Below are 20,545 nucleotides of genomic sequence, written 5' to 3' on the forward strand. Positions count from 1 at the left end.
ACAGTACCGAGCCCAGCCAGCCAGTCATTCAACGGGACCACCGTTTCGAAAAACCTCGGCACTTGTCGAATGTTGTCGGAATGTTACACGATAGCGTTGAGTAAAACCTCGCTCTGCTCGAGTAACATTGATTGTGTAGTGTGCGCCACACCACACACACACCTGCTTGAAGTTGGCATCCAAGCACGGATATTGCGTTGATGCAGCGTGCAGCACTTCCTATTCCTACCCTGGACGACGACACCGATGCTGACGAAGGTAGCGCGCACGACGAAGGCCCTGCGGACCCCGCGCCACCAGCGCTGGCTGAGCACGGCGGCCGCCAAGGCGACGCAGTTCAAGCTGGAGATGCTGGGCGGCAAGGACGCCGGCATTGCGCTCTTCACCATGGACAGACCCGAGGCACGCAATGCGCTTGGAACGCAGTTCATGGCCGAGTTCCGCCAGGCGCTGGACCAAGTCCGCTACGACCCCAAGGTCCGCGTGGTGATTGTGCGCAGCGTCGTGCCCAAAGTGTTCTGCGCGGGCGCGGACTTGAAAGAGCGACTGGGCATGACGCCTCCGGAGGTGCGTTGCTAGCTTAGATCTTGGATTTGTATGGGTAGCTAACTTGGTGGTTGTTCAATCGGTGCAGGCAGCGGCTTGCTCTCGCGGCTACCGCACGGGGTTCACCGACCTGGAGCAGCTTCCGATGCCGACGATTGCAGCCATCGAGGGCGCTGCGCTTGGCGGGGGCATGGAGATGGCTTTGGCCTGCGACCTCCGCATCGCTGGCGCCAAGGCCATCCTCGGTTTCCCTGAGACGTCGCTGGCGATCCTGCCTGGTGCTGGAGGCACCCAGCGCGCTTCTCGTCTGATCGGTACGATGTCTGATAACATTGGTTAGGGTCTATCTGCCGCTAACGCTGATTCCGTTGTCGCTGCTGCGCAGGCATCTCGAAGGCCAAGGAGCTCATCTTCACGAGCCGTCGACTCAACTCGGAGGCCGCCGAGAAGGTTGGTCTGGTGGACTATGCCGTGCCCGAGGGACTGGCCTACGACAAGGCGCTGGAGATCGCGCGCGAGATCCTACCCAACGGACCCGTGGGCGTTCGCATGGCCAAGGAGGCCATCATGCGCGGCTCCGAGGTGGACATCGCCTCGGGAATGGCCATCGAAAACGCCTGCTACGCGCAGGTGATCCCGACCAAGGACCGCATCGAAGGTCTCGTCGCCTTCAAGGAGAAGCGCAAGCCGCAGTACAAGGGCGAGTAGACTCAGTCTCCAAGACTGCAATGTTCAGAATACGTGCAAAGCACGATTGAACGTTGTGTTTTGACTTGAACGATAAAAATCACAATAGCAAGCGGGACGCCATTTTCCGGACTAAATATTGTGTACATCACACCATTCCCCCGTTGCGCCCGAAAAGCTCACACAAAACGCACAGGTCCCACGAAGTCGAAGGGTGCAGCAGGATACGCAGCGATGGCGTCCGGAGACGCCGAGAAGCACGAGCTCAACGAGCCCTGGGCCATCTGGGAGCAGCGCGAGCAGGGGAAGAACATGTCGTACGGCGACAAGCTCTTCAAGCTCTGCACCTTCAGCACCGTCGAGGAGTTCTGGGGCTACTGGAACAACATCCCGTCGCCCAGGTGCGTCTCTCTGCCAGCTATCTGGGCCCAACCTCATTGCAGTATTGTCTAATACTGTATACTGCGCTGTGTACATGTGGTATACGCATTGGGCCGCTCAGCCAGGTGCTGTTTGACGGCTTCACCCGCAAGAAATTCGCGGACCGGACGGTCGAGGGCTTCGCCGTCTTCAAGGAGGGCATCGTGCCCGAGTGGGAGGACCCGGAGAACAAGAACGGCGGCGAGTGGTCCATCCGGAAAGGTGCGCGCTGCTTGGCTTCATTGCAGCGCTGTGCTTGAAGCAGTTGTGACTGATTTTATTTGATACTGCGCAGAGGTGGGAGCTCAGGAGCTGGACGAGTTCTGGGAGAAGCTAGTGCTAGGTGCCATTGGAGAGCTCATTGACCCGGGCAACGAAGTCACGGGCGTCCGAGTGATCCACAAGGTCCGTCCTGAGCTGCTACAGATACAGTGAAGCTGCGTGCACTGGTCTGACTCGTGATTTGTGTGACCACAAACAGAACAACAAGAAGGACAAGCGAGACTCGGGCAACAACTACCGCTACGAGATCTGGCTGCGAGGCGTGAACCGCGCCAAGGCGGACGAGATCCGCAACAAGACGCTGGAGGTCATCAACCCGGGCAGCTCCGGCGCGCCGTGGGTGTCCAATGAGTTTGTGTACAAGAAGCACTAAGTGTAACCAGCAGTCGGTGTGCGTGCGATGGCGGCCGGTTGGGCGCTCCTGCGATAGCGAACGAGCGACGCAACGGAAAAGTGCATACGCCGCAGAAGGTGCCTCGACGTTACAAGTTCGTGCAGGGAGCGTCTGGTGCTCCAAACGAAACCACGCAGACATACGACGAAGATAAAGAAGGTAGGAGGCATGGAGAAGGAGGATGGAGGCGAGCGGTTGACAGCATGCGCGATGCTTCGCAGACGCCGTCAAGCCGGGAGGATAAAGCGAGAAAAATACAAAATAAATAGAGAAAACAGCGTGTAGTAGGCAGGCAGTATTGGCAGCATGGTGAAGACTCTTCACTGAAGAGGTAGACCACGCCAGTTGAAGTGCTCGAGAGATCAAACGCATTCCCTAGTAAGTCCGAATTTGCGTTCATTAGCGCTTTTGGTGTCTCTCGCGTAGATCAGCGATGTCGACTGTGGGCGGCAGGATGAAGATGCTCTTCTCGGACGCGCCTCCGGACGCGCTCGAGTGCGTACCAGCCCTGTAAAATACCCATACAGTGCCTTGTCTAATCGTTGCGATGCTCGTGGTTCTCTTCGGTGCAGGAAGCTGCTGTCTCCGAGGCGCAAAATCATCTACGGACTGTTCGCCTTCGGCCCGGGTACAGTGCTGGGGCTGTATCTCTACTCGGTCAAGAGGCGGATGGAGCGCGAGAACGAGGCGCTGCGTCTGGAGCATGTGGAGAGCGAGCTGGGCGCCGTGCAGGAGCAGCAGAACAAGGACCTGGCGCTGGCCTCCGCCATCCAGGAGATGCGCGACCGACTGCGACGACTGGAGGAGGAGGCCGTGGCTAGTCGACAGAACGCTGAGAAGGTGGCAAGTGCCGCCAGTAATTCTGCAGACAAGGAGAAGGCTGAGGCGTCTAAGGAGGCGCCAGCTGCAGCTGAGAGCAAGATCGAGGCTGCTTTGGCCATTCTCAAGTCCAAGGAGCAGCCTGACGAGCAGAACCAAAAGGCGGCCTCGCCGGCGTGGCTCACCTCGTCGTTGGACGGCGTGCAAGGACGCAGAAACAAACGCCATCAGGAAATGCTGCAGCAGGATGTGGCGGCGTACGTTGCCAAGCAGAAGGAGGACTCTAAGTAAATCATTGGCACCCTGAAACAACGGGTGATTTTGTTGCATTTGAACTCAACGAGACTCCAAACTGCACTGCATCGCCTGCTACCTCTCCATTGCAGGCGCGGGTCTTATATATACTGACGGGTGCCTCTACTCGAGGCCGAAGCCGAAGACTTCCATTTGCGATACCATCGTTAGGTACGTCTCCAATTCCTCCATGCTGCGGTACATGGGCAAGTCGAGGCGGTTGAAGCACGTGTGCGCCTTGGGGAACAAGTCGGACCTGTCCTTGCCCCGCGGCACGAGCTGGATCGTGAACTGGTGGATGATTCCGCTGGAGCTCATGAGTCCGCGGAAGCCCTCGACAGGCACGCGACTGGTGCCCGTGACGAACTGCAGCAGCCGAGCGCGCTCTTCCGGCGCGAGTCCCTCGACGACAATCCAAAACCATTCCAGTACGCCGTTCTGCTCCTCCTCGGTGATCTGCTTCTTCTTGTTCTCCTCCGGTTTGATGTAGCGCACGTGGGTGTGCGCTCGCCAGTCGGCAGTATCAATGGTAGGAATACCGCACAAGATCAACTCGAGCTCCTGATAGTCGAATACGGACAGCAGAGCCTTGGGCACCACGTCGTAAATCCCCATCAAGAACTCCTGCAGCTGGTCGGCAATGCTATCGAGCATGCGGTGCTCGAGGATAAGTCGGAGATACTCCTCCTTGTTCTCATCAGTCACGTCGATGTTGCGCCCGTTTTGCTTGAGATCCACCTCAGTGCCATTCTCCAGCATCACGCTGAACGTCAGACACAGCACTTCCACGTGATTGTTGCTCCGTAGCCACTTGCAGTTCCGGTGCAGCTCCTCATCCAAGAACTCAAGGTCGGAGAAGGAAATGGGGATACCCAGCACGTGCTTGAGCAAGGGTAGGGCCAAGTGCACGTCCAACACAAGACCCTCAAAAAGTGCCTTGCCGACCAGGATGCCAGCAAGACGGAAGAGCTTCAGGTGATTCTCGTTCTTCTCGCCGGAGAGCGGGTCGATCCAGTAGCTCATGTCCTCGCCCTTTGTCGGGACAAAGAGCCCCATCTTCTCGCTGAAAATCTGCTTGCAGACGATTCCAAACCACTCGCGCAGTAAGCCTCCAGCGTCAATTCCCGGTTCGCCCTCGAACGTAATTTTCAGATAAGCGTGAAGCGCGTCCGGCGCGGCTTCAGCTAGCTGGAGCGACTGCTGGATGATACGCTCACGCGTCACCGCTACGAGCAGTACAATAGTCAGCTTTGCCGCATACGAACAGCAAAAGTTGTCACGAACAGATCCCAATCAACGTACTCAGCTTCGCGACAGCTTCAGTCACGGGAGTCGCAATACGAGACAACTGCACGAAGAACCACTGCTTCTTCATCCGGAAGCCAAGCGCCATCACTCCCTGCAACACACACAAAATGCACCAGCTATGAGTACAGCCCCTCCCTCAAGCAGTCCAATTGACCCATTTCCTCACCTCGAAGTCGAGTTGTTCAAGCCCTTTGCGCGTGGCGTTAAAGGACTCCATGTCGATCGACACTTCGTCCGCTTTGGTCCACGTCAGACGTCCGGACGCGTCGTACATGGACACAAACCCCTGCGAGCGCAGGTTGTGGTAGTCTGTGACGCTCTCCCCATTGGGTCCGGCCTCCGCCGTCGGCGGCAGCGACGGCAGCGCTGCATCCCCATCCGGCACGGGGTCCACTACATCGGTGCTGTTCTGCCGGACCCAGTGGAACTTGCCGTCCGCCAACTGCTTGCGCTGCCAGAGGCGGCGTCTGAAGGCCCCGCGCTGTCTCTGCGACAGGTTCTTCCTGGCCATCATGTTCATGCGGCGCTTGAACAGCGCGCGCTGTCGCGCCCTCAGCGCCTCCATGTCCTCCTCCTCCCCTGCAACGTCAACGCCCGTAATGCCCCGGCTGTTGTTGCGCAGTAGCGTCCGCGAGCTCTTCCGGCGGCTCAGCTCGCTGCTCATCAAGAAGCCGATGCTCGTGCCGCACATGAGGCACGTCTTGCGCTTGGCGCTGTTGGCCAGGCCGCAGACCACGCACTGCCAGCCTTTGCCCTCGTCCTCCAGCTCCGTCTCCTCGAGCTGGTCGCGGCGCAGCAGGCCGTCCATGAGCTCGGCCTGCGCGGCGTTGGAGTCCTTGCGGTAGCAGCACATGTAGATGACGGTGGCCACGGCCACCACGGCGGCGACCGCCAGCACGATGCCCACCCACTTCACGGCCGACACGACGCTCTCCACGTCGCTGCCGCTGTCCTGCGACGACATGGCCAGCTCTGCAGCTTCAGCGGCGAGAGGGAATTGTTGGTGTGAACGACCATGCAAGGAGTAATCGGCAGTGATGTGCGGAGTCAGCAGCTTGACTTGGATAAAGTATGGTGGAAGGGCTAAGTACGAGATGTACGGCAACCCGACGTGACTGTGTTGGTTGAAGCTGTAGCCAGGTGATTGGCATCGGGGCTCGAGTGTCGCAAGTGATATCCCTGGCGCCCGCTTTGTGTGGTGTTTGATGAAAGGATCAAGTGTGGACGGACTTGTTGGTGCCGCACCACCACGCACCAGTGGCGGCGCTAGTATGCACGGGCTCGCTGCATTCATGGGGACGATACCAGGCTGGACTGTGCAAGTACCTATTGCTGAAGATGCACATACGTATTGAAGCAGAATTCCAAGACAGGTTCATGCTTCAAGTTTCAATTATTGCTGTTCAAAACCTGAAGATTTTGAAAGTGTTTATTGACCCTACCACTTGCAAGCTCACGTTGCTGCTACTAGCGAAACTTACTGCCACTGGTCACATCACCCTGCGAAGATCATAAGTCGCTAACATGGAATTGATCAGCTACGACATGCATACAAACTAATCAGCCTTGAGGACACCTTCGTATTACAAGCACAATGGCCATTGACGATTCGCGCCTGCATCGTACGATCGAGGGGCGAACTGGTAGAGAGCCTAAATTTCCCTGCGACAAGATCTCGCTGGGAAATGCCTTAAGGGGCTGTTTCATTTAGCGCAACTTGACGTCATTCGCTGTATTAGTATTTGAGTAGAGCTGGTCAACCAGCTTCTTCCACTGCTGTGGATGGTCCGCCACTAACTTCCTCTCCTGTGACAGGATACGATATCCTCTACAGTCACAGAGGCAACCAACAGAAAATGTACCTACGTCAGCGCCTGTTCCCTGCTTTTAGCGCCCCCATCATTCCTCTCCTCCTCAATTCACTACCGCTTCAGTCATTAAACCCAGGCGTCCTTACCTTGTCCCGTCCTTTCCACACAGTCGCACTTAACAATCCCCATGCTTTACCGCTCGACGCACGCAACGCAACCATTCCACATTCGTCTCCAAGCACCGCACTCCACGCCACGCACCCGCCCCAGCCCATGCCGTTCCTTCACGTGACGCTGCGCAGCGCAGCGGACCTGCCGTCCAGCGACTTCAGCATCGTGGGCGGCAAGAGCGACCCGTACGTGGTCCTCAAGCTCAACGGCACCAAGCACCGCAGCCCGTGCATCAAGAACAGCCTCAACCCCGTGTGGGACCCGCCCGAGCACTACGTCTTCCCCGTGCCGGACGCCGCCAGCGCCGTGCTCAACGTGGAGGTCTACGACCTGGACACGCTCAACCCGGACGACCTGCTGGGCACGCTCGTGGTGCCCGTGGCCAAGTTCGCGGACGAGATGGACGTGTCGACGCTCGAGAACTACCCGCTGTCGGTGGCCAGCGAGTTCGCCGGCCAGAAGCGCAACAGCACGCTGCAGCTCGAGATGTGTCTCAAGCGCGTGGACGACCAGGAGCGGCGCGCGTACGTGTGGGAGAACGAGAGCTGGTCCATGGGCTCCGGCTGGAAGCCCACCAACACCAAGGAGCGCAAGCAGTGGTCGTCCTACGACGACTCGGCCACGTCAGCCACGTTCAGTGAGGTGGCGCCGCGCGCGCCCGCTAATATGACGGGCTCTGGGTGGCAGTATTGCTCCGGCCGCGGCGACGCGCAGGGCTGGTCGTACGCTAGGACGTTTGCAGGCCCGTGGACGGCGCAGAAGCCGTCGTTTTGCTTCGCGCGGCGCCGCATGTGGGAGAATACATTTACGAGAGACACGAACTCGGGCGCGGCGTTTTGAATGAGAAGAGTTGAGTGTATGTAAGTGCCCTCTACAGTGCGAGTGAGTTGGTGACTTTTGCAAGTTGTGAGACTTGTTAGGAGATGGAGTGGAGGCACCAAGATTGAATGTATTATTATTGCTTGCACCAAGCCCAGCAATGATCGAGATGCCGCCGCAGGCTTACATTGTCTTAACTCTGTAGTTTTCTGTAATGGTACAGCTCCAACCAAGGCGGCGCTGGCCTAAAGATCGATCCCAGAATGAATCGACGCCTCGGCAGAAACGGATTCCACCAGTTTGATCACTGCACGCATCAAGTGGCATCGAGTGCTGCTGCTCCATGGAGCCATCAGAGTCTGAAGTCGTCGAGCAGCACACCGACGATCCTGCTATCATCAACACCGAAGACGCGCATCAGAACGACCACCATGAGAGTGCTATCCACGAACAGGAAGCCCATGTCGAAGGCAGCGCTACGGTATCCAGTGCATGGACAGAGGAAGAGGTCGCCGCTGCTGGTGGCAATGCGTTGCGTTTAGCTTGGACTTTCGGCTTCCAGAAGGACCTCATCAACGGCGTTCACAGTTTGTCCACAGGCTCACGTCGTGCGGTGTTCTACGCCGCTGCCCACACGGGAGTCATCTACGACTACGCCCGCCGTCAGCAGCGACTGCTTCAAGGTCATTGTCACCCTATTTCGTGCTGCGTTGTGAGTGAAGACAAGCGCTGGGTCGTCACGGCAGATCGCGGTCAAGAGTCCATGCTGGTCGTGTGGGACGCGCAGTCGGGCAACCCGATCCGGACCATCTTTCGACCGCACCCAAGCGGCGTCCAGGCTATCGACATTTCACCCGATGCTCTGTTCCTCGTCACGCTGAGTGCCGTCGATCGGGAGGACGAAGACGCTCAATCGACTGGCAAGACCAAGACCACAGCGCGGAAAAGGTTCGACCAAGAGCTCGCAGTGTGGGAGTGGGCGGCTCCAGTGAGCGGTGCAGCAGTGTCAAAGCCCCTGTACTCGTCTCTCGTGGCTACGGAGGACGTGCAGCACGCTGTTCGCTTCAATACCTACGACGTTCGGGAGCTGGTTACTACCGGCCGACAGCGCGTCATCTTCTGGAGCTGGGCAGCTCGAACGCTGCTGTTCTACTCGCCGTCGCTGGCGCAGAAGGACTTTCGCCAAGTGGTGGGCGCCTTCACGCAGTCTCTCTTCGTTCCCGACTCGGCACAAGCTCTCACAGGCACGGAAGACGGCGATCTGGTGCTATGGGACGCAGTGCAGAGCGACAATGGAGCGGAAACTCCTGCGGGCAGCTTTCCTGAACGAAAGGCAGTCAAGATCGTGCGACTCGCAGGCGGAGCCGACCCACAGCGCAAAGTGGCGTTGACTGTCATCGTGGACATGGATGGATACCTCGTTCTTGGCTCGAGTGATGGAGCCGTGCGCTTCTACGACTTTGACTTCCGCTTGGTAGCGTGGTTCGAGGACATGAACGCCGGCCCCGTCACGAGCGTGTCGTTCGCTCTACCGAATTCAGCGAATGCTGATGGCGACAACAATCTGGAGGTTGGTACGCGTCTGGGCGACGATGAATCGTTTCACGTTCCTGACTTTATCGTGTCGACGGCGTCGGCGTTCATCGTTGGCATGAGTGCCGGGCTGTTCGCGGAGCACGAGGCGGAGAGACGACGCGGAACTCTGCTCATGCAAGGAATCAACGACTCAATCCACGGTCTTGCGGCGCATCCAAGACTCTCTCAGCTTGCATTAAGCTCTTACTCTGGGGTTGTGCAGCTCTGGGACTACTCTGCTAAGCGGTTGATCATGGTTCGACGCTTCGACTCGGAGAAGCTCCGTCCGCAGTGTCTTACATTCGCTCGCGACGGACGGAAGCTGGTAGTCGGATTTACTAGCGGCATCGTGAAGGTGCTGCATGCCCAACGACTCGATGATCTGGCTTCGTTTCGTCTCGGAAAGGCTGCGATCACCGACGTGCTAGTGAGCCCGGACTCCTCGCTCTTTGTGGCGCTAGACGCGACCTTGTTCCTCGGCATGTGGCGAGCCAAGCAAGGCAATCCCGACGCTGAGGACTCGGACGAGTGGGTGTATCTGGGTCGTTGCAGAGCGCATTCGAAGCCCGTGACTGGGTTGGAGTTTTCGCGCGATGGTGACGGACAACCTGTGCTGGTATCTGTGAGTGAGGACCGCACGCTAGCTGAGTACTGTCTGGAGCGCTCGAGTATCCTGGATGGAGTCGTGCTCAAGCAAGCTCCGACTCGAGTGGAGCAAAGTGCCGTTCCTACTGCATGTTGCTGGCACCCGGAGCTGCGTGGAGTGCAAGAGGACCTGGTAATCGTGGCGAACGACGAGTACAAGCTCAAGCAATGGAATACTGGCAACCAGACGTGCCGTAAGACGGCGCTAGGACCATCGTACGGAGGCCCTATCAACAGGTTGGTGCCCGTGCCGCTCCGAGAGGACGACCAGATAGCTGCTGAGGCTACGGGCGGTGTAGCAGAGAGGTACTGCGTCTACAGCACTCATGAGAAGGTTGTTGGGCTGCTGAAACTTCCTCTCGACGGGAACCCGCACAAGGCCATGGGGCTGATCGCTCACCCTGGCCGCATCAGCAACGTGGACGTCACCTTTGACGGCAGCCACTTGCTCACTGCAGGTGGCGATGACCTTGTCGTGAATATGTGGGAGATTCACACGCATCAACTCAATCTACTGGAAGCTCGAGGCACTCCTCGCAGCGTCGAAGAGAAGGTGGAAGGTGAGACCAAGCGCGGACAAACAAAGGACGAGCTGGACGAGAACGACATCGCATTGGCTCCGTACTTGGCACTGCTCGAAGGGGGACGAGAGGGATCTTTTTACCACGAGATCGTCGACTACTTCTACTTGGCGCAGCTTCGAGTCCAGGGCGAGGACGCCACTGCTGCCCGCGAGATCACTGCGCAGATTCCGTTGAGGGAGATCCCGAATGTCATGCGAGCGCTGGGCTTCTACCCGACCGACGAGGAGATCCAGCACATGGTGAGTGAGGTTCGCTATTCGCGCTTTACCGAGACGTCTCGACCCGTGGAGAGCATCGGACTGCACGACTTCATCAAGTTGTACGTGAACCACCGACCTGTCTTCGGCGTCGGCAAGGCGCAGATCGAGCGCGCCTTCAAGATACTTGCCGCGGTGTCTAAAGCACCGGGTGACGAAGAGGACAATGGACCGGCAACGCTGCGATGGGATCAGCTAGAAGCCAGACTACTGCACTCGGGTGAACCGATGAGTGAAGAAGAACTGCGAAGCTGCTTGGCTGCTCTGCTTGCGACGGGAAATGACGGGGCATTGGCGATGGATCCGCAGTATACCGCTCTCACCTTCGCTGACAAGGTGCTAGGCTTCGACGACTACGAGAACCCGGAAGGTGAGAGCGATGAAGCTGGGGTGTAACACGGAATACTATACATCAATATTCGTGCATTTACGCTTAAATGGTGGCTTCGTCGGCCAGGTACTCATAGCGACACTCTAATTGACGGTCTGGTTCATCACGATCGATCCACAGTTCATCTTGGGGCTCCTTTGGTGCCACTATAGTCGCTGCTAGAAACCAGGACATGCGCAGCTCCCTTGGCTCCGAAACATTCGTGCTCTTCTTCGACGCGCTGCATCCTAACGTCGATTGCTGCTTCATCAACTTGGACGACCGAGGGTGAAGTAGCCCACGAACACGATCTGCCACTGAGACTCTGCTGCGAAAGCTGCCACTGGTGTTCCTTCGAGTGCGAGTTCGAGGAGAACTGTGCTCGTCCTTCACAGTGTAGAAACCCTCTGCAGTCACAGTCGAGTACTTCCTTGTAGTGGTAGTTGCCGACGACACGGACTGCGAGTAGGCCGGCGGTTCCACTGGGAAGTCGAAGATGTCGACAAGTCTGTCGAGGAAATGATCGATCGTCGCCCGGACACTGCCACGGCGTCGCAATCGCCCTCCATCAATCGAGGACACGCGTTCCCACCCTTTCATTGTGTGTTTCACCTTGGTAATGAGAACCTGACGAGCTGGACCCGATGGCTTCCGGGTGAATGCACTTATGGAGAAGACGCTAGCTGAGCAATGCACGCGAACGAGAGACGGGAGAGAGGAATGTACACTTGTTGCCGAACAGCTGAAGGGGCTCGCGCTCGCGTGCTTGCCAGCATCTGCCTTACCATCCTTCTTCCTTCCCACACGAAGACGCAACGTCGCAATGATTATTGTATCCGCATGGAGCGAGAAACCCTCTACGAGTCCAACGCGGCTGGATCATGAAGAGATGTTGCCTTTCGGTGGTCGAGACATGGCTACAGTGACAGGTGCATGGCTACATTGATCAAGAGCACAAGCTACATGTACGATAACTGCATGTCAGTTTGGACTTGGTTGTAGACCAAAGTCTGTGTCAAGTGTCCCCAATGATGCCTGGAACATTGGGAGAGGTTGTCGTAGTCCTGCATCAACTGGGAGAGGCAGGCTTCACTTGTGGGGTGTGCAATGTACGAGTCCACTTCTGTCTGGCTTGGTGGCACGAGAGAGCACTACATATGCAACGGGGGGAGGGATGTAAGTCCGTCAACAACCGGTCGCTAGCTATCTATCCACCGCACGTGGTGTGGTCTCTTCTATTGGTCACGTATCCTGCACGCATGAAGATACTCCCCACCGCAAGTGGTGTAGAAGCTCAGTCGTCAAAACGCGAGATAGGTGGCGTATCACTACGGAGGGAGGATGAAATGCAGCGCTCTCGTCTTCCTCTTCACGTGTTGGAGTCTATCTGCTGAGGCTGCGCGTGAATCGGATCTCCGTCGTGCTCTGGAACAGCTCGCAGCTCCGTCCAAATACGACGTTCAAGACTTGTTGGAGGGTCCTCCAGAGCTCACGACGTCACTCCCGTTATTCAACCAACTCGTCCGTGAGGAACGTCGTCAACTTCTGAGCCAAATCGGCGAGCTGCACCTCTTCGGTGACGGCTCGGTGCCCCACAACGCGACTCATGCCGAGCTGTTTCTCCACGCAAGCGCCGACAGCTACGGAAGTGCCCGAGCCCAATTCCTCCTCGGTGTATCACGGTCTCTATCCGACGACAAAGCTGCTGCACACCTCTACTACGACTTTGCAGCTCACGGAGGGTCCATCGGAGCGTCAATGGCTCTTGGGTATCGCGCACTTCATGGCTACGGGGCCACCAAGTCGTGCTCGACAGCTCTGAGGCACTACAAGTTCGCAGCAGACCGGGTTGTTACCGAACAAAGCGACCAGAAGCTGCAACTCTACGCCTTCCCTCAACTTGCTTGGCTCTCGCAGACTGAAGGCGCTCGATACCACGCAGACCTCAATCCGTCCGAAGATTTCCACCGAGCCGAGTACCTTCGTCAACGCGCCGGCGACTACCGCAATGCGGATCTCATGGTGCAGTCCGCGAGTATCACGTTGTTCAGCGACCTCTACGCCAGTCCAGAAGTCCCTGACCTCGAGCAGCATTCAGCTCGAGAGCGAGAAGCCTTGCGGTTCTTGGAGAGCTCAATGAAATTAGGCAACATCAAGGCTCAAGCTCTGTTGGGTCACGTGTACGCCTACGGACTCGCTGGTTGTTCTCCGAATGTTACCAAAGCTGTGGAGCTGTACGAGTCTGCGTTGAACGCGTCGAAAGCTCGGCCTAGCGGCGAGGCTGCCAATGGGCTTGGTGTCATTTACTCGCGGGGTATCGGTGGAGTACCTGTGGACCTTGATCGAGCTCGGAAGCTGTTCAAAGTTGCAGCGAATGCAGGCCACGCAGAGGGCGTTTACAATACTGGCATGGCCTTCTTGGAGCTTGGGAGCTTCCACGCTGCACGGGCCAAGGAATACTTTGTAGCAGCGGCTCACGTCGGCCACCTCAAGTCGATTTTCCAGCTTGCGCGGATCAAACAGCGACAAATCCACACGATCGGGAGTCTCACGAGCAGCAGCGTGTCGTGTGAAGAAGTCGTGGAACTCTATAAGCGCGTGGCGGAGTATTCACGTGAGGGAACGTCCATTATGACAACAGCGCTGGCACACGCGCAACGTGGGAACTGGGCGCTCGCTCTGGAGCTGTATCTGATCGCGGCTGAAATGGGCTTCGAAGTCGCGCAGAGCAACGCGATCTGGTTGATCAAACGCGTTCAACGCCAAGTCTTCGGCGTCAAGTCAACTCGCAGCTCGAAGCAGCTTGAACGGTTGTATACGCGCCTTGTAACTCGCGCTGCTGCTCAAGACAGCACTGATGCGCTGCTTAGATTGGGCGACGGAGCTTTCCTGGACGAGAACTACACTGTCGCGTTGAGGCACTATCAGCACGCAGACTTGGTGAGCGCTGGTACTTCTGCTCAAGCGCTTTACAGTGTGGGATACATGTACGAGTACGGCCTTGGAGTGTCATCAATCTCGCCCGAACGCGCTACGCTGTACTACCATCTCGCAGGGGAGAAGGAACCATCTCTGCGCCTTGTGATGGCCGCGCTACAGCTTAAACTACGCGTCCAGAGTGGTTTCAAGCGAGTCATCAACACGGCTCGGAGTATTTTGCGGTGGATTACAAGGCGCAGTGATGAGTCAAGTTCTCCAATTGAAGCTTCAACCATGACGCAGAGCGTGGATGAAGCAGCAGTACCGACCTCCAGAAACATCTCCAAGTTTGACAGCCGTCGAAGCGCATACCAGCAACAAATCAAGGCGCTGAAAGACTCGGCTTCTCTCGCTGACACGGATACTGATGACAGCACCCAAGTGTCGACAGTCCGAAGTGATCCGTACGAATACGCAACAGCGCTCCAGTTCATGGGCGACCAAACTCGACTTCATCTTGAGCTAGCGCGTGGTGATCTACCCTTAGAGCAGCAGGACTTCACCATCGAGACGTGGCTACGAGTGGATGACGTCCCATCTACGATCAACCGTGCCGAGCAAGTCGTGACTCTCGTCGATGCACTGGACAACTTCCAATTGGAAATGCTTCCTGCCCCTGGAGCTGCCGGTGATTCGTCCTGGATGCTGCGCTTCCGGAAGCATTCGTTGGTAGACGAACAGCTTCCTGAACTCGTGCTCAGCTTCTCTCACGCGCCGCTGGCCCCGCACACGTGGAACCACATCGCCGTCACATTTGACGCGGCATTCCAGACCGTCACGTTGCTGCTGAATGCTCAAGTCAAGCAGGTGCTCACCTTCCGCCCGCACCCAGCAGCTCCGAGCCGAAGTGAACATGCAGCAAAAGACGGGGGAACTTCCTCCTCTTCCAAGTTCCTTGCGATCGGGAGCAACCTCGCTCGTATCCACGGGATGAGTCCTCCCAACTCGAGGGTGTTCTCGGGACAAATGGTTCACTTTCGACTGTGGAAAACGCGCAAAACTTTGAAAGAGATCCGAGTGCTGATGATGGAGCAGTACGATCAAGTGGCAACACGGGACCTGCTGATCCATCTGCGCTACGATCTTCGAGCTGCGGGTCCGAAGACAACTACAAAGCGGGTTATGAACGGAGATCAAACCGTTTCTGAAGCTCATGGTATTCAACTGAAGATCGTGGAGTTTCCTCCGCCAAACTAACTCAGGAGAGTACGTCAATCATCGTTTGTCATACCACAACGATAACGAAAAAATGTAGCGTTTCCAACTGTTGAGCAAAACTTACTACCAGTAGTAACTCACATCCCACAAACTTGTAAAACATTCTCTTGAGCCATCGCTGCGATCGGAGTACGCGAGTACCGCCGCAACAGTTGATTCCTTCTTGCAATATCCCATACAGGCGCCGCGCCACACGCACAACGTCCTCATCCTCAGTTGCCTCTGTGATGAAATCGTTGCAGCACGCGATGTCCTTGGGCGTTCGTTTGAGAAACAGCCAGCGGCGGTAGTCCGTGACGATCCCGTGAATTGAGTCACTGGGCACTTCCTTCTCCTCATTGATGCCGACCATCAACACCAAGGCTCGAGCTTGACCCTCGTATCAATCGTGCGCCACAACGACCACGAGGATCTTGCGCTTCTTACTTTCAACTAACCAACTTGGGATGCTCTTCGAAAGCACCGTGTGAGACGAGATCAGTGGACGTCTTATGCGGCTCAGTTCGCCTCGCTCGAACATGGCTTCCACATGTAACAGAACCTCTTCAACCGAGTGTCTTATACGTCCCACGTACGTATCGAGGTCGAACACGGAGTCTGCGGATATATGCTCAATATTGCGTAGCTTTATCATCAGTTCTGCAAAGTGCTCGTTTTCGATGTGAGGGAGACTGAAGGCTTCTGGGTTTTTGCGCAGCAAACGTTCGTAGATATTCTCCACCTTCAACCGCTTTATCGCGCTGCATCGCACAAAGTCTTCGTCGTCTTCAACCCTGTCTTCTTCGTCACTGTCATCGTGAAAGAACTCGTCTTCGTCCAAAGCGCATTTCGCCGCTTCGCGTGCCTGTCCCACAAGACTCCGGTTGAGTTTACGACGATGCTCCCACCAATTCGATTCGCGAAAGAGTAGCTCGGCCTCGAGTTCCTTCGAGCGAAGGCGTGCGGGCACATCTTGCGGGTAATTGTTTTGACACTTCACACAGAATTGAGCAAGCATCGAAGCCTGACGGCTAATCTTTGTCGTGGCGGTTCGCAGGAGCATCAGGTTGTGGAGCGTCGAGTGCGCAATAGAAAGCAAACTTGGGAATGAAGACGTGATGCCTTAGCCTAGCGAAGTTACTTCAATCAATAAAGTTTCTTTTTGCCTCAAGTCGGGTTGCTTCAATTGATTCCATCAATGTTTGCATTAGAACCGGCAAGTCTTGCTCTAATCCTTTAAACATGAGCAGCAGTACCAGCGCGAGGTGGCGCCTTCAGCGATCGCTGCTTCACCACTTGGCGCAAGTAGTGATACACCCCGACGAAGAAGAGGAAAATCCACTCGAAAAACGTATTGTTGCGTGGCTCGACGCCGTTGGTCAGCACGCGCAGCAGAAATCCGTTCCAAGTGGTGGTGATGGAGTACTGGCCAAACCACAGTCCGTTGATGAGAATCTGGGCCCTCTTGTCGGATCTATAGGAAAATATAAGCAAAATGGAGGTAAGCAATTGTGACTAAACAGCAAATGCAACAGCGAAAGTAACCCACGCTTTCGTAGCTGCCGGGCTTTGGTCTGAGAACGTGGAATAGCCTAAATCAATTATGCACCCAAGCTTAGTACAGTGAAAGCAAAGTATCTACTATGAAAATTGCACGCACCTGTCGTGATGTGGCCCTCATTCACACCCGGAGTGCTAAGAAAAAAATGCATACAAGTGTTTAGTACCTGCACAAAAACACTCTTTTAAGAGTATTAAAATATGTTGCCAAACCAGACAGTACCTGGCTTCCTCAGCCTGATGAGAGCTCGAAGCACTCTCCCTGCGGGCCGCCGAAGTGTCCAAGAGGTTGAAGGACGACGTGCCCGGGTAGAAGACAGCCACCGAGATGTTGTACAGCAGCAACTCGTTGCGCAAGCTGTCCGCCAGTCCTCGGATCGCACTCTTGGAGCCACTGCAAGCCCCGCAGCCCACCGGGAACTCGAGACTGTCGGCACTGCTCACAAACACAATGCGTCCATGGTTCTTCGCTTCGATCATCGCCGGCAGCGCAGCCTGGTGGCAACAACAACAAGTGGCAACAGTTAACACCAACCAACAACTTTAAGGTACACCTTAAATTGCAACCTATAAGTTTACCTTAACCACAACCACGGCGCCGGTGTAGTTGACATCCATGGCCTCCTTCATCAGGGCAACATCCTGCTCCCAGAAGTACCCGGGCTTGATGCGCCTGCTGGCACCGTAGACGACGTGGTCTGTAGGCCGTCCATGGAAGGCATTTGCCTCCTGCACCGCCTGCTCCACTTGCTTAAAGTCCGTGAGTTCATACTCGAAGGTGAAAATGGGCGAGTCCCCCTTGGCCACTTTCTCGAGTTCACTTTGCGCCGCCTTTAGAGACTCGGTCGACGGCCCAATAAGAGATACTTTGGCTCCCTTGTTGAGGTATTTCTTGGCGATGGCAAGCCCCAGCGGGTTTTCCGTACCTGCGGTGCAAAACTACTGGTTAGGATAGCTCTAAACGGGATAAGTGTAGCGTAACCGCACCGGTGAGCAGCACGTGTTTGTCGCGGACATTAAAGCCCGGCGCCGTGAGCAGCGACCAGAGCCACGAGAGCACGCAGACGCCCACGAGCACGATGAGGGCGATCCAGCCGGGCTCCATCAGTCACAGCAGAGGAGGGAGTCGCAGTGGGGGACTGTGGCGTCGTAACGAGTGTTCAGTAGAACTCAAACCGAGTAGGTGATCTATTGCGAAATTCGTTGTTGTATTTGTGCCCTCTCAGTGATTTGGTTCGTTGCAAAGTGAAATGGTGGGGAAAGCAACAAAGCAACGGAGATTTGATATTTCCGAAGTCACTCAGTATTTTACGACCATACTCGGTTCTAATCGAGTGCATGGCACACACAAAGTCGCTTAATCTCTTCAGGCAGACTACTTAGACTCACTTGTTTAAGATGCTAAACACTGTCGCGTCATTATCACCTCTCCTGCACCTACTCCTTCGATGCCGCGACGGATGCGGAACATGCTGCGGATGAGGACCGCAACGCTTGTGGTCACGCTTCTTCGCATCGAAGCTCGCGGGAGGGCTAGCAGCAGACGCACGCCGTGCAGGCTGGGCTTCATTGAGCTGAATTAACCAGGCAACTGTCGACTGCTTCTTCGAGCTCCACTGTATGCATGCATGTCGTTTGTTAGTTAATCAGGCTACTTAAATACACAAGTGGACTCGGCGCCACTGCCGGTGATGTCGAGACCGGCACCAAGTAAGGCCAGAAGTGTCCAGTTTGACCGACAAGTACAGCGTGCTGGGTGGTTGCGAAGTCATTGAGCATTTTCCCAGGTCTATTGTGAAATTTCCGATATAGCGCCAAACTACCGATTAGATCAATCCTACGCCCCGAGCTAAGCTATTCGGACTTGCTAAAGTATTTAACGAAGATCACCTTCAATAGCGAGTAGCTAATCTCGGTTGGAACGACCTCAGTCTTCGACAAGTGTATCGTAGCAAAATCGTGTAGTGCTAAGAGTCTGATAGAGCGCTGACAAACTCGTTTTAAGGTCTAGTGCACCGCACACACAATCAGCCCGTAAACATGGAGATTTGAGCCGGGGATTGGAAGCATAGTGAGCTGAAGTTGTTTGCGTCCTTCGGGTCGGCGTTTGTGTGTGCTCATCGCGTGGCGGTGCATGCATGGCTGGCTGGCTGGTAGGCACCGTGTGGGAGGTGTGCAATGGCGCTATGTAAAGAATACTGTAAGTATTGTAACTTTACCGAGACGTTTTACCTGTACCACCGCAGAACTGATGCTGCATCTTAGTAGGATTGATAGCTTCGTGTCATATAATAAGCGTGAATGTTCTCTTTGATGATAGATCCAAAGTTATCACTGTAACTCAACTTGAGTGAGGCTCTAGAAATGCGGCACTTGTGGATTTGGGTCTCAGGTATTGTATCAGACCAGTCGATCTGCACTGTATAGAGCGTCCCCCACTAGATACGGCAGATATCGGTGTGCTGCTGCAGTGGCTGCATCCTTCCTGCTCCTCTTCCGAATTTTAGATGTAATCGGGTCAATGATGTTCGTCGAACCATTCGAACACGCCATTCTTTTTTGTTATCATAATTCTTACTGCAACATATTCCCCAAAAAGGATTTTTTTTTAAATCCTTTTTGGGGAATATGAGGATTTAAAAATCCTTCAAACGAATAGTTTTATTTTACTTTAACAAGGGATCCATCAGTCATGTAGTTAGAAAAAGACCGCCCCAGCAAAAGACAAAATTCGTCGGAAATCCGGATGCGGGTTTCATCCAGAAGCAAATACCATAGCTGCATAGGTCGTAGTCTAACCCCAACAAGAATTTTTTAAGGATAAATATAAGGACCAAATTTGAGGCAGTCTTTTTGACCACATTTTAACATGTTAGGAGCTATGTCAGGTATGGATAGAAAGGTCAGCATTCAGTCTACACGAGGGTAAGATCAGTATGCACTAGAGTTGTGGTGTCTTCGCACAGCAGCTCGAGCAAAAAGGTCACTCGGAGCGTATCGCTTTTTTCGAGTTTATCCTTAAGTTAACCCCTTGAACCCGAGAGCCTGGACCGTACATGTTACGCGCAAAAGCTTAACGTGGACCGTACACGTTAAGCTTTTCTATACTTGGTTTTTGTATTGGTCGCTACAATTTTCAAGTCAACGAGGGGTAGGCGATGTATCCATGGCTTCCACGGGAATCGACATAAATGATACATTGAGAAAGGCCAAAAATGCACGAGAAAGCGCACTACCGATCAAACTTGCAAATTGCATATGTACTATGAAGGGCGAACGAACTGGCACCACTGAATTTTCTCTCATTTGAAGATTCACCACCGAGGGCCCAGAACCCACGCCGCCGCTAGGAATGGCATTCCAGGCTAGATGGCGAGAGCTGAAGAAGGCCGGCTGGCACTCCAGAAAGCCGGCCGGCTTATCGGTCGACTTTACCTACTTGAAGCCCGGGAAGACGAAGAAGGACACGCGTGGCGAGGACTACTTTGTCGGCGAAGAAGAGCTCATGAAGTATTTGGACAAGCTTGACATCGGTATGCCTTTTTGTCGCGAATGGTCGGTCATGCTTTAATCCTAACGGTATTCTGTCACTAGCTGCACTCCAGGCGAAGAAGAAAGCGAGGCGAGAGGGCTCTGCAAACGCCGCCAGACGTCGAAGCGCGGTGCAACGTCTGCCAAGCAGCCAACCCAACTCAACTGACGGTACTATGCTCATGCGCTGTATCCAACAAGTTTGGCTTGTATCTAATCGTGTATTTCATGGATTTCGTGGACATGCAGCATCTCCAACGGCGCCGACGCCACCAGCAGCGACTCCGACTGAAGCT

The 20,545-nt window shown here is 55.3% G+C and overlaps 8 protein-coding genes across 8 annotated transcripts; 6 read left to right on the forward strand and 2 right to left on the reverse strand.

Moving 5' to 3' along the window:
- Positions 1–264: 264 nt before the first annotated feature.
- PHYSODRAFT_538611 (enoyl-CoA hydratase) lies at positions 265–1,251 on the forward strand (the record flags this gene model as incomplete). The annotated part of the gene is made up of 3 exons (XM_009519703.1): positions 265–567; positions 635–860; positions 932–1,251. Coding segments are annotated over exons 1-3 (765 nt in total), but the record flags the coding sequence as incomplete, so codon positions are not given.
- Positions 1,252–1,467: 216 nt separating this feature from the next.
- Positions 1,468–3,455, forward strand: PHYSODRAFT_553636 (hypothetical protein; the record flags this gene model as incomplete). Its single annotated transcript, XM_009519704.1, has 6 exons — positions 1,468–1,634; positions 1,736–1,875; positions 1,949–2,058; positions 2,135–2,286; positions 2,902–3,169; positions 3,234–3,455. 6 exons carry the CDS (start codon positions 1,468–1,470, stop codon positions 3,453–3,455), a joined length of 1,059 nt encoding a protein of 352 aa, XP_009517999.1.
- Positions 3,456–3,565: 110 nt separating this feature from the next.
- On the reverse strand, positions 3,566–5,714 carry PHYSODRAFT_344317 (hypothetical protein; the record flags this gene model as incomplete). Its single annotated transcript, XM_009519705.1, has 3 exons — positions 3,566–4,668; positions 4,745–4,841; positions 4,917–5,714. 3 exons carry the CDS (start codon positions 5,712–5,714, stop codon positions 3,566–3,568), a joined length of 1,998 nt encoding a protein of 665 aa, XP_009518000.1.
- Positions 5,715–6,802: 1,088 nt separating this feature from the next.
- Positions 6,803–7,572, forward strand: PHYSODRAFT_553642 (hypothetical protein; the record flags this gene model as incomplete). Its single annotated transcript, XM_009519706.1, has 1 exon — positions 6,803–7,572. Exon 1 carries the CDS (start codon positions 6,835–6,837, stop codon positions 7,570–7,572), a length of 738 nt encoding a protein of 245 aa, XP_009518001.1. The 5' UTR covers positions 6,803–6,834.
- Positions 7,573–7,894: 322 nt separating this feature from the next.
- PHYSODRAFT_472163 (hypothetical protein) lies at positions 7,895–11,008 on the forward strand (the record flags this gene model as incomplete). The annotated part of the gene is made up of 2 exons (XM_009519707.1): positions 7,895–9,058; positions 9,122–11,008. The coding sequence occupies 2 exons, from the start codon at positions 7,895–7,897 to the stop codon at positions 11,006–11,008; spliced, it is 3,051 nt and encodes a 1,016-aa protein (XP_009518002.1).
- Positions 11,009–12,323: 1,315 nt separating this feature from the next.
- On the forward strand, positions 12,324–15,158 carry PHYSODRAFT_469895 (hypothetical protein; the record flags this gene model as incomplete). Its single annotated transcript, XM_009519708.1, has 2 exons — positions 12,324–14,100; positions 14,344–15,158. The coding sequence occupies 2 exons, from the start codon at positions 12,324–12,326 to the stop codon at positions 15,156–15,158; spliced, it is 2,592 nt and encodes an 863-aa protein (XP_009518003.1).
- A 1,236-nt stretch (positions 15,159–16,394) lies between these two features.
- Positions 16,395–17,823, reverse strand: PHYSODRAFT_468587 (hypothetical protein; the record flags this gene model as incomplete). The annotated part of the gene is made up of 6 exons (XM_009519709.1): positions 16,395–16,632; positions 16,704–16,750; positions 17,037–17,213; positions 17,310–17,444; positions 17,526–17,644; positions 17,706–17,823. The coding sequence occupies 6 exons, from the start codon at positions 17,821–17,823 to the stop codon at positions 16,395–16,397; spliced, it is 834 nt and encodes a 277-aa protein (XP_009518004.1).
- A 2,247-nt stretch (positions 17,824–20,070) lies between these two features.
- On the forward strand, positions 20,071–20,289 carry PHYSODRAFT_476663 (hypothetical protein; the record flags this gene model as incomplete). Its single annotated transcript, XM_009519710.1, has 1 exon — positions 20,071–20,289. The coding sequence occupies one exon, from the start codon at positions 20,071–20,073 to the stop codon at positions 20,287–20,289; it is 219 nt and encodes a 72-aa protein (XP_009518005.1).
- Between the last annotated feature and the right edge of the window lie 256 nt (positions 20,290–20,545).

The sequence above is a fragment of the Phytophthora sojae genome (genome assembly GCF_000149755.1).
Source record: "Phytophthora sojae unplaced genomic scaffold PHYSOscaffold_1, whole genome shotgun sequence".
NCBI classification, from domain to species: Eukaryota; Oomycota; class Peronosporomycetes; order Peronosporales; family Peronosporaceae; genus Phytophthora; species Phytophthora sojae.